This window comes from Oncorhynchus clarkii, chromosome 9, assembly GCF_045791955.1.
Source record: "Oncorhynchus clarkii lewisi isolate Uvic-CL-2024 chromosome 9, UVic_Ocla_1.0, whole genome shotgun sequence".
In the NCBI taxonomy this organism is placed as follows: domain Eukaryota; kingdom Metazoa; phylum Chordata; class Actinopteri; order Salmoniformes; family Salmonidae; genus Oncorhynchus; species Oncorhynchus clarkii.
Genome location: NC_092155.1, coordinates 53,120,416 through 53,134,291, shown reverse-complemented (window position 1 = coordinate 53,134,291; position 13,876 = coordinate 53,120,416). Strand labels below are relative to the sequence as shown.

Sequence of the window (13,876 nt, the reverse complement as noted above, 5' to 3'; positions counted from 1 at the left end):
TATATAGCCCTTCGTATATCAGCTGATATCTCAATGTGCTGTACAGAAACCCAGCCTAAAGCCCCAAACAGCAAGCAATGCAGGTGTAGAAGCACGGAGGCTAGGAAAAACTCCCTAGAAAAGGCCAAAACCTAGGAAGAAACCTTGAGAGGAACCAGGCTATGAGGGGTGGCCAGTCCTCTTCTGGCTGTGCCGGGTGGAGATGATAACAGAACATGGCCAAGATGTTCAAATGTTCATAAATGACCAGCATGGTCAAATTATAATAATCACAGGCAGAACAGTTGAAACTGGAGCAGCAGCACGGCCAGGTGGACTGGGGACAGCAAGGAGTCATCATGCCAGGTAGTCCTGAGGCATGGTCATAGGGCTCAGGTACTCCGAGAGAGAGAAAGAAAGAGAGAATTAGAGAGAGCATACTTAAATTCACACAAGACACCGGATAAGACTGGAGAAGTACTCCAGATATAACAAACTGACCCTAGCCCCCCGACACATAAACTACTGCAGCATAAATACTGGAGGCTGAGACAGGAGGGGTCAGGAGACACTGTGGCCCCATCCGATGATACCCCCGGACAGGGCCAAACAGGAAGGATATAACCCCACCCACTTTGCCAAAGCACAGCCCCCACACCACTAGAGGGATATCTTCAACCACCAACTTACCATCCTGAGACAAGGCCGAGTATAGCCCACAAAGATCTCCGCCACGGCACAACCCAAGGGGGGGCGCCAACCCAGACAGGAAGATCACAGCAGTGACTCAACCCACTCAAGTGACGCACCCCTCCTAGGGACAGCATGAAAGAGCACCAGTAAGCCAGTGACTCAGCCCCTGTAATAGGGTTAGAGGCAGAGAATCCCAGTGGAAAGAGGGGAACCGGCCAGGCAGAGACAGCAAGGGCGGTTCGTTGCTCCAGAGCCTTTCCGTTCACCTTCACACTACTGGGCCAGACTACACTCAATCATATGACCCACTGAAGAGATAAGTCTTCAGTAAAGACTTAAAGGTTGAGACCGAGTCTGCGTCTCTGACATGGGTAGGCAGACCATTCCATAAAAATGGAGCTCTATAGGAGAAAGCCCTGCCTCCAGCTGTTTGCTTAGAAATGCTAGGGACAATTAGGAGGTCTGCGTCTTGTGACCGTAGCGTCTCATGCATCTCAACGGTCAACCCAACCCATGTTGATACAATAAAATAAAAGAATAATAAAAGAAGCATACTGTATATTTAATAATGAGGCAAATATATTTTATCATGATGATCATTGTAGTATTGGTTGTTTATTACAGTCCATTGTGTAAAAGCAATTTTGCTTAGAAAGCTTTATACAAATGTTAAGCCGATAATTTGAGTCGATGACTGAATGAAAGATCTGACTTAGTGTGTCCCCACCATGTCCATCTGTTCAGCTTCCACCTACGAGCCACGCTGAAGGTGAAATCAGAGCCTCACTTCAACAAAGTCAAGGATTGCGGCGACGGAGCATCCCACCAGTCCACCGCCCCTGTCTCCATGGCTAACAACCCCGCCATGGACGTGGCCAACATGTCATCCTCGTCAGGCGGCGGCTATGGCTCCTCCCCCTCGCTGCTGGCATGGAAGCAGCTGACGGGCAGCATCCCACAGCTCAATGCCTCCATGCCTAACCTGCCTGCCAATTCGCCGCTGGCCACCACCTCTCTGGAGAACGCCAAGCCACAGGTCAAACCGGGCTTCCTGCAGTTCCAGGACAAGTAAGGGACCGTGAGACTTGCAAATAACACGCATGAAACACTTTGACTTGAGCACCTTAATTGAACACGTTCAGGCAAAATCACTGACCACCGACATGACAAGTTGTATTTTCATTAGGCTACACAAAAAATACAATTATAAAATTAAAGAATGTTTTAAGAATCGTAGGTTTAAGCAATGTAGGTTGTCATAACCTGTCATGGCAATATACTTTAAATGAAATGTTATAGATGTGTGGATTTTGATATTCTTGGACATTGGAGATCCTGTATTCCAGGGCTATTCAATTACCAGCCCTCGAGTGCCAAAGTACGGCTGGTGTTCCTATCTACCTGGTAGTTCATTCATCTGGTATAACTAATAATGATAAAATTGATTGGTCAGAGAGTCCACTCCCCTGGCGTCCCAGGTCCCTGATTAGACGGACAGAATGAAAACCAGAAGCATTTCATCCCTCCATGACCGCAGTACAGAATCCCTGTCCTATTTCTGTTTAGAAAAAGGTATTGAACATACCCCCCTTTCTTTTATGTTTTTTGTTCATACAGTGACCCTTGCCTGGCCACTGACTGTAAGTACTCCAACAAGGTCCACTTCCACTGTCTCTTCGGGAACTGCAAGTACGTCTGCAAGACCTCGGGGAAGGCCGAATCCCACTGCTTGGACCACATCAACCCTAACAACCACCTGGTCAACGTTCGAGACCAGTTCTCCTACTTCTCCCTCCAGTGTCTATGTCCCAACCAGGTAGGTCCCCACCTTCCCTCTCCAAGCACCAGCAAAGGACTGTCATATCATCAAGTTTTCTAACCATGAAGTATACAATCTATTAGACCTGTATTTGAGGTGATTTAACTCCAGTCTTTCAGAACCGCTCCTCGTCTGTCTTCTGTCTGCTGGGAGACGACAGTCGACTCACCCCGTAATGTCTGTTTATATGTCAATGATGTCATTTTGACTGCCGCATTCTCCCCTCAGAAAAGGCCAATTTAGCTGATATTACCTAATAAATCATTGTCAGCCGCACAATAAACAAGGCTGTCTTGAATAGGGCAAAATTTGGCAAATGTTTCTCAAATTAAACCCCTTAATGGAGGCTCCTGCCTGCCTCTCGTGAGCCAATATTTGGAGGATTTTTTCTATTTTATTTCATTAATAATATGTCTAAAATTATCCTCTCACTTAGCCCCCCCCCCCCCCCATATCCACCTCCTCCCCTCCCTCCCCCTACCCACCTGAACTGAGATAATCCTATATAGCCTGGCTCCTATGGGGGACACAGGCCAGAAACACATAGTGGTGTGGAGACAAGTTTTAAAAAGGGAGGGGTGGGTTAGAGAGTATTTGATAGACCGATCCTTCCAAATGTACAAGGGGGTAGTTGGTGTCATGGTGTGAATTGTTGGTAGAGTAGAGTAAAATAGATGTCCATTTGAGCAATCAGCAGCACCCCAAAATCTGTTTATTGTAGGACCTGCAGTAACTATAAATAAATACAAATAGGAAAACAGAAGATTCGTTGATCAGACATCAGAACAGAAACTGGTTGGGAATTCAGCAAGCTTATCTCGCAACATTTTGTTCTGGAGTTTGTATCCACAAGTCAAGTCGATCTGCAGCAACTTAGGTTTAAAGTCATTGTTCTAGCCTGTTTCCCAGTCTTACATTAGGATGACCACCCCTCTGTCTCTCTGCCTTCCTTCCTCCAGCACTGTGAGTTCAGAATGAGGGGCCATTACCACTGTCTGCGATCCGGCTGCTACTTTGTCACCAACATCACCACCAAGCTTCCCTGGCATGTCAAGAAGCATGAGAAGGCAGAGAGACGCGCCGCCAATGGCTTCAAATACTTCACCAAGAGAGAGGAGTGTGGCAGGCTAGGTAAGCTTTCAATTTAAACTAGTCTCTTTTTCTCTGTCTCTTTGTCTCTCACTCTCACTCTCTCACTCCCTCTTTCTCTTTCTCATTCTCTCTGCTAGGCCAGTGAGAGATGTAAGGGTTAAGGGTGTGAAATCAAGAGAGATGTAGTGATGTTTCCACATTGATTTTCTGTGGACGCTCCGAGCAGATATTCTCTCTATACGCCTCAACTGTCACAGAGAGAGCTGCTCCCAATCCTGGCAAACACATTGTCACGCTATCACAGAGCAATTCACATGGCATAAAACAAGTCTGGCTCGTACTCAACTTTTTATGGAATGTTTTGCATAGGCACTATGAATGTGAAACCTTATTTTCCTAGTGATTACATTGTCGGCACTGTAACATCTATATTTGTTGCTTTCTTTCTCATATAACTTAAATGTTTGGCTATATGTTATACTAGACTTGAATGCATATGTATATATTTATAAGGGACAAACCCACTCAGGTTGTTTTCTTTCTTTTTTCTTGTCAGAAATGAGCGATTACATACTTGTTTGTGTTTGCTGTGTACTTTTCTCAGTCTCCCCTCATCATCATTCCCAAATTATTTTAAAAGTCATGTCTTATTTCTGGCTGTTCTAAAAAGTTCTTCTGAACACAAATGAAAAAGACAAAAAAGGAATTCCTGTCCTCTATCCTGATCAGCCCCGTTGTATTGTTTTGTTTTGAAAAGGTAAAAGGGATCACTAAAGCAAGCACTCAAGTTATAAAACATTTATGGGTTTGGTGGTATCCATGGCAGCAACATTCAACTGAACACGGCCGATTAAGTTACCTGGAAGGGTCTCATAAAGGCCCTGAATGTCAGTGGCTACAGTTATTGACTCAACTTTGCATGGTTAAAGTATATGTGCAGTGTTACTGTGTACAAAAGCTATTGTTTCGTGCACCTGGTCCCATGGTTACTGACATGCTAGCACCTGCCCAGCATTTTGCTCTTTCAATTATTTCTGCCTGCTTTTATATAATGATATTTGGAGGAGCCGACGTTTCATTTGAAATCATGAAGCAATTCGAAAATGGCTCCCTAAAAGTGAGGAAAAGAATAAAAGAGGAAGAATCCAACAACAACACAACAGTGCCATGGCACAAAAAATGAAAAGACAACAATGGCTCGATTTTGAAAAATGAATTTAATATGGGAATAATTGTATATTTACTTTGGTTTGCAGGGGTGTGTGCATTATTGGCCTACACTGCATAGGATAATGTATTTATGTAAATTCCTAATTGAATAAAGGATGTCACTGTAATAAAAGAGCTCCACAGGTTTAGTCCACGGCAGCCTAGACTGGCTCAGTGTGACACTGGAGTCATCTAATCTAATATGCCTCCTACATATACGGTTGTTTTTGTCCCTGCTATGTCATGATGCTGAATCTAAACCAAAGTAGAGCTTCTTAAAGACAGGATTTTACCAGGTTTTCAGAGATAGTTAGAGGACATCTTTAAATGGACACTTACACTTCACCTTATACAATAACTGACATTTACAGTTGCTTTGAATTGTAGTTTGGGCGAATCTCTGAAATGTGCCAGGCAATACCAAATTCATATGTGAAAACATCACATTTCTCATGTAGCATTGAGTTAAACTCTGTGAAAACGTCATATGTAAAAAAAAAAATTAAAAAAGTTGATTTCTTCACCTTGTGATAGAAACCGTGTCATTGTCTCTTTGCAGGCTGCAAGTACAACCAGGTGAACAGTCACTTCCACTGCATCCGCGAGAGCTGCCAGTTCTCCTTCCTGCTCAAGCACCAGATGACCTCGCACTCCCGCAAACACATGAGGAGAATGCTGGGAAAGAACTTTGACAGGGTTCCATCCCAGGTAACGAAAAGTGTGTGTGTCTGTGTGTGTGTGTGTGTATGCGCGCGCCACATAATGTTCTGAACAGTGCAATTATTAAGACAAATATGTGGGGAGTTTCCATAGAACCATTGCCGGTGATAGTTTGCATATTGAAAGTATGCAAAAACACGCAGTTCCTCACACACCCTTTCACTGAAAAATGTGACTGTGGCAGATCATGTCATAAGGTTTTGGGTTTTATAATTTTCCATTGTGCTTCCTGATTCCTGAGTCAGATGCATGGATAATGAGTAATGAACACCTTTGGTGACACTGTGCATGTTTTATTTGTTTTAACCTTCATGTTACAGTGTATCTATGGGATTTGCCGCTAATATGCTGTCGTTCTCAAAAAAAGTATCATGGAGGTACATTTTTTCCACTGAAAGTGTCTCTAAAGAACTGTGTTTTTACATACTTGCAATATGCAAACCACCGCCAGCAATGTCATTGTTATATCAGTACTCTATGGTGATGTAGTGCCAGTATACTTATGCCTGACAGTTGGTGCCCTATGAGAGAATATCTTACATAAATGGGGAATCCCTACATTTAAATATGTCAATAAATCTAATGTTTAAAAAAGAAGAATCCTATGTGAGGAACATTCCCTACAATATATATTCCCCCCTGTGTGGTCCTCTATAGGTGGTGTCCCATGGCCAGAGGGCCGATGACATGCAGCACTTGTCGGGCATGGGCTCGGGCCTCATGGGCAGCCACCAGGGGATGACCCATGGGTTCTCCAGCATGATGGATGAGACGGATGACTACATGGACTACATGGGCGGGGGCAGCCCCCTGTGCCTTTCCTCTGAGTCCTCCAATCAGGACCGCAGTTGCAGCAGCACCCCCGTGGGCAATGAAAGCTCCCCAGCAGGTGAGTTGAGGAGCGGGGGCAGGATATAGAGGCTAGGGTTAGCCAGACTGGTTGAGGAGTGAGTATTAACATTGTGGCCATAGCAACCTGCATACAAATGCATACTGTAGAGTTGATAACAAGAAAAACAATGGATTTATGGACGGTGTTGCTTAGTGAAATGATGGCGATATTGTTTAATTTCAGTGAAAAGTAAATTGTCTATCAAGTTCTATTAAAGAAACAAGTAAAACTTGGTTATGAAGTTAGAATGAAGTAGTGTTTTTGTATTGTAAATCCAGCGTCATTTACAGTACCATTAGAACTCACAGGACACAGCCATGTCAATTCATGTCCATATCTCATCAAAGTCATAATTTCCTGATTTCGTAGTGGATTCCATTTTTACACAAAAAAAAATCTAACAATAGGAAGAGTGGGAAACCAATAAAAATCCATAAAGTAACTGTTCTCTTATTCGGAGGCCATTTATTTTCTATTATTCATTTTCTACAGTAATAACTTATGGCAATGTAAGTTTGATATAGTAGACTACATTTCCCTTTTACCTGAAAGCTATCCCTGTGGCAACAAACTTCTCAGATTCTCTGCTTTTCAAAATCTGATCTTGCCTTCATCAAATGAGTTTCACATTTCCATTATTTTGTGTCAAATGTTATCCACCATTTTCATCATTGTTGCTTTGGCTGGTGTTTGCTTTCTTGATTCGGCTTCATTTTGTATCATTCTCTTATCTTTTCCCTTTTTCCCTTCCATCCCTGTGTGTTTGAATGGGTCTGTGTGTGTTTGCGTCTACCCGTCTGTCTGTTTCCCTTCCTGTCTTTCTACACTTCCTGGTCATCCTGTCTTTCCAGGACCAGGCTGCCCGGTCACTACTGCTCCCTCTACCCCCGCTGACACTAGCGCTCCCCAAAACGTACCTCCTCCACCACCTCCTCCTCAGCCTGGACTTCAGTCTCAGGCTCCATCTTTCCCTCCTGCCCTCCTCCGACCTCCTCTTCCCTCGCTCCCATATCTCGTCTCTCCATCCTGTCTGTCATACTCTCTGCTCAGCGCCTCTCTCGGAGCCACTCGGAGTGTTGTCATGCCAACCAACACACCAGCTTTCAGCCCCATCATTGCCACTCCGTCTCCGGTTAAAAATGACGTCCCTATAGTGCAGGATGCTGCAGGTACTTATCCCGACGCAAACCAACATTGTAGCTGTCAGTGTCAATTGGTGTAGATGTAGTCTACTTCAGTGTGTACTTGTTTGATCCAGTATGACTTCTCCAAATTGTTGTTGAAAATTGAAAGAAAGTCAATGGGGTCACCATACAAACATTATTTGGGAAAACTGTGAAAAAGTGAACATTTGGGAAAACATCTGTAGGTTAGCCTGAAAAAGTCAGGATATACGGTCTAGATGAGACATAGAAACGTCTTTATTTTCCATTTGAGCCATTCCCTTATTCTCATGGAGCTTGGTCTTACGTCTCCATTACACACAGGTTATGCACAGTGTCCCCCTTTGGTATTTACAAGGCTGTGGAAACAGCACTGTAAATTCAGCACCTGTAGTCCAAAGCCGTGGCCTTGTTTAGCTTCCATTAATGGGCAGCGCATCAGCCGCCTCTTATTTTAATCGTGCCCCCACTTTTATCGAGGCCCCTGCTTCCTGTCGAGCCGAACAGGGATCACATCATTAGCAGTGACTCCAGGGGACTCGGCAAGGTAGGCTACCCCTCGTAAACCAAAGGCAGATAAGAGGGGCCGCCAAGATCCACATCTCTGCCACTGTTTGGAGGCTGTAGACACCCAGTAAAAATGTCAAGTACCGATTAGCAGCAAAGTCAATCTATCATTTAACCCCCCCCCCTTCCCTTCTTCTTCTTCAATAATTTGTAAAGACAAAACAATATACAATTGGGAATGTAGTACAGCCTCTCAGAAATTCTGCAAAGGAAGATCTCCCCTTGGCCCAGCTTGTTTAGTGTGCTGTACCACTAAAAGTCGATCAGTTGTGGAGTCCTAATGTTCTTTCCCCTCTCTGTAGGCAACACCATCTCCATCCCTACGGCCACCGGCGCCAAGAAACGCTTCTGGATCATCGAGGACATGTCCCCCTTCGGCAAGCGGCGTAAGACGGCTTCTGCTCGCAAAATGCTGGACGAGGGCATGATGCTGGAGGGCTTCCGCCGTTATGATCTGTACGAGGACTGCAAGGACTCCGGCTGTCAGTTCTCTCTGAAGGTGACCCACTACCACTGCACCCGCGAGAACTGCGGCTACAAGTTCTGCGGCCGCACGCACATGTACAAGCATGCGCAGCACCACGACCGCGTGGACAACCTGGTCCTGGACGACTTCAAGCGTTTCAAGTCATCGCTCAGCTGCAACTTCTCCGACTGCCAGTTCTCCGGCAACAGCACCCACTTCCACTGCCTGCGCTGCAGCTTCCGTTGCACGGACAGCACCAAGGTGACTGCCCACCGCAAACACCATGGCAAGCAAGATGTGATCAGCGCCGCTGGCTTCTGCCAGTTCAGCTCCAGCGCTGACTGCGAGGTTGTCGACTGCAAATACAAGCTCAAGTGCTCACACTTTCACTGCACCTACCCCGAGTGCAAGCACACTGTAGTCGGTATGTCCCAGATGGACTCCCACAAGCGCAAGCATGAGAAGCAGGAGCGCGGCGAGCTGCCGTCGGTGTCTCCCCGTCAGGAGGGGGCGCACCACATGACGGGAGGAGTGTCCGCGGTGCCCCACGCCTCCATGGGCCTTCTTCCAGCCTCGCCCGGTGGCCTCCCAGGACTCTCCCACCACCACCATCACCACCATAACAACAACCATGCCCCCTCCATGCTCTACCCCCCAGCCAGCGTGGCATCTGACTACAACCACCCCTATCCAACCTCCTTGGTCAGTCTGGACAGCTCCCTCAACCTGGGCACCGACACCAGCAGCTCCCTGTTCTTCCTGAAGAACGCCGCTGGCCTGGGCCTCAATGACTCGTTGGACCTGAGCAAAAAGATGCAGCATCACCATGACCCGAGCCTGACCATGGCTGCCGGGCCCAACCCCATGCCACCGCTGGGCTTGCCCGCTCCTCAGGATGACACCACGGGAACATCGGGCGACCCCGAAGATGACCAGTCACCCGAGGAAGAGGCCAATGCAGAGGAAGATGAGGAGGATGAGGATGAGGCGGAGGAGGATCTGAACACTGACTCGTACGAAGATTCGATGCCACAGCCCGACGGCGACAACAAGGACAATGACGAGAGTTTTGACGCTTCCTTAAACCACACTGACACTTCCCAACTGGAAAAGCAAGAGGCCGACCCATGAAAGATACTCTGACACTGAAGAAGAAGTATCCTGTATACTATGAACAAACAAATTAAAGTGGCCTCATTTATCAAGGTTAGAGACACTGCAGATGACAACAAGAAGACAACAACAACAACAACAAGAAATTATGGCCCAAAATGATTTATGATGATGTTTACAAGATGACCAACAATAGAAATTAAATTATGCATAAAAAAATGAACAGAGAAACAAACAAATTAGGCCCTGTTTTACACGTGGGGCAGCAATGTAAACATTTTACTACACAGCAGTCTTTTTGTGTGCGTGCATGTTTGACTTTTAATTTATTTTACTTTTATTTTTAACCTTTTTTGTGCGTGGAAAAAAACGATAAGAAAAAAAAATCTCTATATATAACTATATACGTAAGTGTGTGTGAACTTTTATATACAAAGGAAATTACTGGTGCAGTCTTTACATGAGCTGCAGGACCCTTGTTAACAATGAAAGGGAAAGACATCACTGTTAAATTACATTGAGGAAAAGTTCTGAAGCAGAATGTGTTTGAACATTTGATCCTATTTCTGTATTAATATTATTATTATTACTATTATTATTATTATTACTACATTAAGTGCAGGGGTCTGCATTAGTGTTTTGGCTTGTACCCTTCTCTCTTCATCCTTTGCAAGGTTCTTTTTCGTTCTCAATGTACATTTTCAAATAGAAGTGACCAGTGACTGTGTCCTCAGTCTCAACTGCAGATGGGCATAGATCTCTGAGCGAGCATTGCTCTGTGTATGCAGCTACCTGGGAAATTATGTTAAATTCTCACCAAAATCAAGCTTGTGGACTTGCAATTGTAACCCTTACCCCCTGTCGAGGAACCTATTAAGTTTGCATTTGGATAGTGCACTTTTATATAAACGATGATAGATATTCAAACATATTTTTGTTACCATATGCATCATTGCATTACGATTGCGTTATACTTGCATAGTAAAATCAGACGGCTCGGAATATTGATTTAGAACTAGGCGAGGAACCATCATGACTAACTAGCTGGGGGTCTGAATGAACTGACCAGAGGAAAAGATGAGTCACTCAGATGCAATGAGGAATGACAGAGGTAGCGTCAGGGAGTGTTTGTTTGAAATGTACAGACAGAAAGCAAAATGTGTCAATGTTGGACATTTTGTTTTCCATTTACTATGGCTGTGGTTTAGCGCCTATTGTAACGGTTTTATTTAATATTTATGTGACCTTGCAATGAGACATTTTTAGGGTGTTCTAGCACTTTTTTAGATTTATCTTCAGAAAAAATATGGCATGCATCTTTTAACAGGGAATTTGCTTTAAGATGTCGTTTTAGTTCACTTTGCTTTGATGCACAAATAGTTGTTAAGTGTGACAAAGAACTGTTGTTCTGTGTTTTATTTAAAGTAAGGACTGATTTTATTTGCTTCTGTGATTGGAGGATTTAAATATGAAATGGGCATGCCCGAGTTATGGTGGCCTAATAACGACACTAATAAGAAGAACTGTGATTTCAATTAATTATTAAAAACATGACAATGCTCAGATACTGTAGTACTAAATTATCACACAAAACACGTTAGTCTAACCTATCTTCAGGTTTACTGGGGGGGTGAAAATTGTTATGATGAATTATTTCTTGAATATGGCTTTGGAAAAAATAATCATAATATAGGGAATTATGTGTGTAGATTGTTATCCACAAAATATTGTTTAGAGAAGAAAAAAAGGTTGTACAGTATTTTCTTCTGTAAAAAGACTATATATGAACAAAATGCTCTTTGATGAACAGCTTCCTTTAAAAATAAAACAATTAAAGGAGAAATGGATAATAAAAAGTCAAACATTGAAATAACCCCACTATAGTTTGCTTGTGTGTGTGTGACCTTTTTTTTTTAAATATAATGTTTCTCCCCCCCCTTAGATTTCTAGAGGAAGTCAGTAAACATTGTTAGGACCCTTGCCATACTGTAGCACTGAAGGCAGTAAGGGGATTCCGTTTTTTACCTTGACATTTTCAAAGCTAATACAAAAAAAAACACTGATTTAGACCTACTAATGGATGTTTCTGGTTTATTTAACACTTTGTTTTATTCATTTTTCTGTTTGTCATTTTTGTGTGTGCTTGTAGTTTTTCCTTAATTTGATATTTTCTTTGACATTTTACTTTGCTGTGGGCATACATGCCTCTCTCACGGACTCAAATGCAAGGCAGTGCATCACTTTTTATTTATTTGAGTTTTTCTGACAACATTATGGGTATAGCTATTGGGCTGGAAGATATTGTGCACTTGAATACAGTTTATGTGTGTGCCTGTGTGTGTGTAAAATAGCAGGATTTGTAAAAAGTTGAAAATAAAGAAACCATAATTATTATAACGATACATATGTTCTGCTTAGTAGTGCTGTAGCCCGATGACGTCTGGGGTCATGTGTTGTGGGGGAAGTCCCAGAATACTGACACTATCAAAACCTCATGGGGAGAGAGACTAACCCATATACGGTAGCTGGAGCAAGTCATGAGGGCAGAGAACTGGTCTCTCGTTCTGTGATAATACTTAGTGTCTGGCTAGTCTCTCTCCCCCCGGATAGAGACTGCTAATAGCAGAGAGACCTGTGGAACTGCTCTGGTCGCTTAGAGCTACAAAGCCTCGCTTCATGTGACCTTTCCTCGTTCTATTCTTCCAAATGCTTTTGTCCCAGTAGACATTGAAGTAAAAGTTTGTCCCAGTAGACATTCAAGTAAAACATCTGCATCGTTGCAGATAGCAGAGAATCAACAATATTTGTTGTCAGGCCGCCCAATGAGGGCTCGCCTCTGGTCAGAGATTAACCAATCAGAACCAATACAATTCAGAGTTTGAAATGGGAATAGTCTGGGGATGAAAGGAGAAATTTGCTGGTGCCAACAAGATGGGTCTCTGTGTCTCTTCACGAAAGGAGTACACTTTTAGTTTCTGCTGGGTTTTTTCTTTGTGAGCTTTGTGCTGTTAGGTCCCTTCCTCTCGTTCAGTGACACACAATGACCAGCGCGCCGCTCTGGTGGTGTCTGTCCTCCCTCAGCCTACAGCTGTTGCCGTCTCTCCTCCTCCTCTTCCTTGTGATGTTTCTTTAAATAAAAAACGGGTAAAGGCATCACCATCTGTCAGCCAGCTGGCATCCTGTATATAATCTACGAGAAGGAAAAAAATAAACATGAAAATTATATTACACAAAAACCAGACGGAAACAACCTCCAAATCCTACATAGACTGCTGCTGAAACGACAGATTGCTTTACCGTTTTAATTAACGGGGAAAAAGATGACATGAAAACAGAAAGAAAAACTAAATGAGATGTCTTTTCTCTGTTGCGTAATAATGTACTCAAAAAGCAGTGTACTACTACGGCTTGGTGGCAGACAAATAGAGAAAAGTTGTCAAATATTTTGCACTCCAGGACTAAAAGCCATCTCTAGCTCATTTTCTTTTTGGTTTATTTCACAACCACACAGGGAGACAAATCAGACGTTTTGTATGAAAAGTAGACAGTGAAGTTAATGGAAAAGTATTTTAAATTACTTGAATTTGCTGCCCTCTGCACTGGTGTTCCTCACTGCATATTTACCACTTTGATTTAGTGCTGTTTAGTCCTTCAATGTGCTATATTCGTTTTTTTTCTTTCTGCATGTCTTATGCAAGGGTTGAGCTTTTCACTCAATAAAATAAAGATGTATTGAACAAAAATAGATGTATGGCCTGTTTCAATGTTGTCTTTTAACAGTCCAGTAAGAACATGAAACGTTATTTAATGATGACTTATAGGCTACAACGCTTGATTGCATGACATGTTTGGGCCAATGTGAGTGGAGCACATGCATGTATACACGTGTGTGCGTGCGTGCATGTGAGTGCATGTACGTGTGTGTGTGTCTTTGCCTCAGCTTGTCCCAGGTTGATGTGCCAAGAACAGTTTGTGCAAGGAGACAGCAGCAGTGAAGAGACGATCGGCCCTGGGAACGCACACGACAGGTGTGCAGTGCATATGTGGTCACATGATGGCTGTGAGGCAGATTAGGCCCCAAACAGATGAAGCGCTCCTTAATGGCAGCTTTTATTAAGTTCACAATGTGAGGGAGGCAGGCAGGCAGGGAGGGGGAGGGGGGG

General features: G+C 43.7%; 1 protein-coding gene across 16 annotated transcripts in view; it reads left to right on the top strand.

Annotated features, from left to right (window-relative positions):
• The window catches only part of LOC139416532 (castor zinc finger 1), a 256,197-nt gene extending 242,752 nt beyond the window's left edge, over positions 1 to 13,445 (top strand). For 8 of the 16 annotated variants that reach the window (XM_071165248.1, XM_071165247.1, XM_071165241.1 and 5 more), the window contains 7 exons: positions 1,417 to 1,740; positions 2,281 to 2,488; positions 3,451 to 3,622; positions 5,352 to 5,500; positions 6,170 to 6,401; positions 7,256 to 7,573; positions 8,437 to 13,445. In XM_071165248.1, coding sequence (XP_071021349.1) covers positions 1,417 to 1,740; positions 2,281 to 2,488; positions 3,451 to 3,622; positions 5,352 to 5,500; positions 6,170 to 6,401; positions 7,256 to 7,573; positions 8,437 to 9,731 — 2,698 coding nt within the window. In that variant the 3' untranslated portion in view covers positions 9,732 to 13,445. The remainder of the gene's footprint in view (positions 1 to 1,416; positions 1,741 to 2,280; positions 2,489 to 3,450; positions 3,623 to 5,351; positions 5,501 to 6,169; positions 6,402 to 7,255; positions 7,574 to 8,436) is intronic. The other 8 variants (XM_071165250.1, XM_071165243.1, XM_071165254.1 and 5 more) reach the window with 3 other exon arrangements.
• Positions 13,446 to 13,876: the final 431 nt, after the last annotated feature.